This window comes from Coturnix japonica, unplaced genomic scaffold (genome assembly GCF_054131305.1).
Source record: "Coturnix japonica strain WE unplaced genomic scaffold, WE-NBRP24 Scf047, whole genome shotgun sequence".
In the NCBI taxonomy this organism is placed as follows: domain Eukaryota; kingdom Metazoa; phylum Chordata; class Aves; order Galliformes; family Phasianidae; genus Coturnix; species Coturnix japonica.
The window spans coordinates 877,544-882,647 of record NW_028188950.1 but is presented as its reverse complement, the minus strand read 5'-3'; the positions used below and the strand labels follow the sequence as shown (position 1 = coordinate 882,647).

Genomic DNA, 5,104 nt, shown 5'->3' with positions numbered 1-5,104 from the left:
GAACAGGATGCAGTCAGTGCTGATTGTCACTGCTTTGACTCGGCTTTAAGACTGTGCAGAGTCTCAGAAATACCCACAGAGTAACAATAAAAAGGAGCAGGGCTGGAAAGGAACAGGGCTGGTTTTAATTGTTGTTGTTTTAAACTGTCCAATCAGGCGATGGTGTTAAGCCGTCATGTCGGACAGGTCCAGAAGGAGCTCATCCACATCCTCAACGTCACATCAGTTTCTCCTTCCAGTTCTTCTGTGAGCTCCATCAGAAGCTCCTCAAGGTTGTTGTCTTCAGTGATGGCTGCTTCCCCCGCCCCTGTGCAGCTCAGCTGCTAATTTTCTGCCCCTTGTGAGGAACATGATGTAGTGTTGGATTCCTCTGGCTGTGCCATGGGGTCTGCATGGCTTCCTGGGAGCAGCTCCAGACTTGTGGGAAGGAAAAGAACAATCTACGTGACATTTCTGAGATGTGCTTTCAGCTCTGAGGTCTGTAGTTGACCCTCCCGCCCCTCACACCCACATAGGGATGGTGATTCGATTAACCTGCGGCTGCCTTTGGAGTTAAGGAAACCAGCAGGTGCCTTTTTCATCTGTTCAAGTAGAGCAGTTTGAGTCTGGCAATCAGGGGCTGGGCTTTGTAGCAGAAACACATTGCCACCCTCAATGCTTTGTCTGTAAACATGTCAAGAAATCTTCCTCTGCAAAATCCTGCTTGCTGGCTGAGGTACTTTTCCCCATGAACTCAGCAGAGGTTTTGACAAAGCAGTTTCAATGATCTCAGATGACCTCTTCCTTTGTTGCATTATGCCATGACACATCTCAAACACCCCATTTTCCCCCAGTGTGAAAGAACTTCTGTCTGATGGGAAAAGGGCATTAAGGAAGAACAAGTTGTGGTCATCACCTGCTTGGAAGCTTTATGACTTCGGTGCTGAGCACGGTGTATTCGGGCGGGACTGAAGCAAGAGTCTCCTAGGAAGAAACAAGACAGAGTATGAAGCACAGGTCAGAGTTTCCACAAGTACCTTGTGAGACATCTGCTGCCTTCAAGGGAAACAGAAGAGCTGTAGAACACTTGGAATTTCTTCCTTTTCTTCAAGGGCAATGTAAACCTTTCATATCCACTACTGCTTTTTCCACTGCTCTTACCATTGGTAGTTTTTTAGCTGGGGGCTCATCCGCATCCTCAGCAGCAGATGGATGAATTTCTGCTGCTTTTCGTTTCTGTCTCCGCGTTGGGGGGAAGGTGTTTTTCCAATCAATGGGCCTCACAGAGACCCTGCGCCCACCTAAAGTAAAAGGAAGAGAGAGCTGGTACTGTCTTGCTGCGCCTCAAGAGAGATCAAGTTCTCTTATCAGTCCCACCACCCTTCCACAAAGTTAAATACATTTGGCCAGTGGAATTGCAATGCCCTGTCCGGGATTCTCAGCCATGTTTTGCACACGGTCATCTCTGTGTACCAACAACGCGTACAAAGGAACAAAGAAACCCAATAGCTGCACTCAGTAATAATCCAGGGCAAGGAAAAGTCTGACAGAGAGCAATGCAAAATGACAGCACTGCTTTTCTGAGGCACCGTAACGAGTTCCTCGTGCTCACCTTTAACTCTTTTCTTGCAGGGCGATTCCCCCGCTTTTCCCTTCTCCTCCTCCGACCGTTTGCGTTTAAGTCCAGCCGGGCCATGGGAGGAAACTGGGATGTCAACTGCAAAGAGTCCCGGGAAAGAACAGTCAGATCTCAGTAGAAAAACAGAGCATCAAACCCAGGAGCCTGTTGAGTATCTGTACCTCTCTCTGGTGCCTTGTCAACCTCTGTCTGGTTCCCCAGACTTGCTGCAAGGCCGCTCTTTGGAGGAAGGCCACTGGTGTCAACTTCTGGCAGAAAAGAAACAAGGAATGATTGATGAGCGTCTCTTTGGGGGCAGGTTTGAGCACAGTCAACCACAAGCTTCACATTTTCAAGCACTGTTTGTTACATTTGCCTTCCGCTGCCCAAATGCTGTGCAGTCAGCACAGACCTGCAGTGCATCTTCCTCACTCCAGAAAAAGCCCAGCGCTGCTCTGACAGCCAAAGCACAGACGGATATTTCACTATCACGACTCTCCCCTGCCACCCCAATGAATGGTGACATGCATCCCGCACCCGCTCAGAACTGACATTCAGAATTGAGCCTTTAATGCTTCACGCCATCGGACACTCACTGTGGCTCAGCAGTGCAGTTGGTCTGTTCCCACCGCGTTCCTTCAGGTGACGAAAGGCGCAGTGTGGTTTCTGGCAGCCTCCGGGCTGGTTCTCCCAGAAGCAGGGAATCAAACTGCGCTGCTTCTGCAGAGAGAAGGAAAGAAAGGGCCATGGAAACGGGCACATCAGGTCTGCAGGGAGATGCCGCGCTCCAACAGCCATCAGAAACCATTGTGTGGAGCCTTAGCTCTGTACCCTCATTTCCTGCCCCTCCTTTCACTACTCCAAGCAGCCAGAATGAACTGCTCTGGAGAAATCCAGGATGGAGAAGGCCCGATAGGGCACAACCGAGCCCTGCTGGCAGGAGGGCAGTGCCACTCTCTCCTACCACCCAGCTCCAGCAGCTTTAGGAGGCTGAGCAATGCGAGCTTTTTGCATCTGGGGAGAAAATGCTTTTGGCTCCTAATGCAAACATCTCCCGCTGTGATATACCTAAGGCACTGAATTCTCTGCCTTCTTTACCTCCTCCCAGTCCCCTCTAGAAACAGAAACCAGTAAGATTTTCACAGCAAACATATCCAGCCTGCAGAAGTGCATTCAGCCCAACCACAGCCATGAAAAGTGGTGTTGTAGACTAAGCTGGAAAGCACATCTTTAGGCAAACACTCACATCAATCCTCATGTGACGGAACTTGCAGTTACTCCTCGAGCAGCCGCCCTCCATCCACAGTCTGCAGACTCGTTCGCTCCCCAGAGCCGCTTCACAGTGGCGGAAGGGGCAGCTGTCTCCCTGCAAGCACAAGGAAACCACAGGAAAATAAGAGCACAGCCTGAAACATGTCCATGCCATTAGCCCAGGCTGTTAGCAGCGCTATGAGGGTAACATCACCAGCAGGTCTCCCCTGCTCCACCACTTTCTCTTCAACATGAGGAAATGGAAGAAAACCCAGGCAGAAGAAAGTCAACCGTACCTTAGTGCAGGTGGAGTAGAAGTAGAAGTAGCAGTCGCCTCTTTGCTGAGACATGGTGAAATTCTTAGAGCCCGTCTGGGTTATCTCCAGAGGAATTCCCTGCTCTTGCAAAGAGACGGTTGTGCTCGAACTGCTTGGATCCCCAAAGAGTCCTCTCGGACCGGAACCCTACAGGAAGTGCCTACAAGGGAAGAATCATGAGGAATAAGCATTTTCCCAGCTTTCTTTTGATGCAGTTTGGGCTCTCGAGGAGGGCAATGCCTTGGAAGCAGCTGATTGCAAGAACTGTGCCAGCTCTGGAACCAATGTGTGTCTAAGTGCCATGACTTCCCCAGCAAGTGCTGTTCTCCATCCCACCAGCAGTTATATACCTTGCAGCATACATTTTGTGTTCCTGCCATGAGAAGGACTCCATCATCTACCCTTGCTGCAGCTGCAGTGGATGCAGCGCTACCACTCACACGTTTGAGAAACCTCCAGTTCTGGCTTACCCGGGCACAGCTGCAGTTCTCCTCCCTTCCAGCTAACACACCAGTGCAATGGCTGGGCAACACTGTCAGTGAGAGCAGGTAGCACCAGCAGCCACCACCACCGTCACTGCCAGCCGGGACAAGGGCTGACACAGCGTGTCCACACTCTGCGCAGCACTCACGGCTCTGGCACTCACTGGTGGCAGCCGTGGCCCCAGGCAGCGCTTGTGAGCTCACTGTGCTTGTGATGTCACTGCACAGCCCACGGCCCAGCTCAGCACCTGGATCTCACCAGGACTTCAGGGGGTTCTGTTAAAAATGTGCTGGATCCGGGGGTCAATAAAGCACAAGTTGCACTCCATGAAGTCTGTGCTCTCCTTCCCTTCTAATGTCTAAAACAAAGGCTGGGGACCAGCAGCAGTTCTGCAGGGCTGTAGCAGCGATGCTCAGTCACGGCTTGAAGCAGAGATTGAGCACCTGGTGGGATGGCAGGGCCAACCCAGGGCAGCTCAGGCACATGCAAACCCCTCCCAGACATCACTGAAAGGTTGGCAGTGCAGGTGAGGGTGTCTGACTGGAGATCACTGCCTGCCTGAGCCCTTCCAATGGTCAGCAGTTTTTTCCTTCCTTTCTGTGCCCCACAGCTGCTGCACTCGGGCTTATCCTCACCTGCTGCAGCCCAGGACTTTGATACCCCATTATCACTGCTGTGCTTTCCATTGCACTGCAGCATCACACAGGGCAGTAATGGCAGTTCATCATCCTCACCAAAACGTGTGACAGAATCTCACAAGGAATCAATTTCCCCTGCAAACAGCCACTCGGAAGGGCCTCCATTGAGCTGGGAGCTCCTCCCCAGCCCAGCTGTTCTGCTCAGACTCCTTCCAGCAGCCGCCCAGCACCAAACCCAGCTCACCTTATTGGCCTGGTCAGTCCGGGCTGTGCCCAGCTCACACACACGCCGCAGCGGTGCCTGCAGTGGGCTCCCAAAGGATGATCTCCAACAAGGAATGCTCACAGCTCAGTGTCTGTGTGCAGTACGCTCACCAGAGCACCAGCTCTGCTCGACAGCTGGGGGCCAAACCCTCCCAACCCAGCAATGACTGTGACCTCACACAGACCCACATCACTGCTGCTCTTTCATCATAAACACAGGCAGCCAGCACCTCCTAGATCCAATTGTAAGAGACCAACACAAGGGTCACCCAGTGGGGTTATCTGAAGTAAAGTAACAGAGAACTGAGGTGACTCTTGTCACAACACTGGGAATGGGGACCAAACCTTCAGGCCAGGTTTCTTGCAGTTAAGATTCCTCAGAGGGAGGTTTGCAGTCCCAGAGAAGCCCATGAGCTCCTCTGCACGATGCTCGGAGCAGAGCTGCCTCGTGATTCATCAGTGCTCCATTCCATAACTAAGTACATCTCAGATGAAATAATAATATTTCATGGTCACTTCTTCCTTTCTGTGAGACAAGCCTTAAATGTGTCTTT

General features: G+C 51.6%; 1 protein-coding gene across 1 annotated transcript; it reads right to left on the bottom strand.

The window, feature by feature from the left end:
- Positions 1–323: 323 nt before the first annotated feature.
- On the bottom strand, positions 324–3,239 carry LOC146752295 (uncharacterized). The gene is made up of 8 exons (XM_085532047.1): positions 3,145–3,239; positions 2,844–2,963; positions 2,194–2,317; positions 1,780–1,866; positions 1,592–1,696; positions 1,141–1,280; positions 896–963; positions 324–417 (listed from the first exon to the last, which is right to left on the bottom strand). Exons 1-8 carry the CDS (start codon positions 3,196–3,198, stop codon positions 324–326), a joined length of 792 nt encoding a protein of 263 aa, XP_085388173.1. The 5' UTR covers positions 3,199–3,239.
- Positions 3,240–5,104: the final 1,865 nt, after the last annotated feature.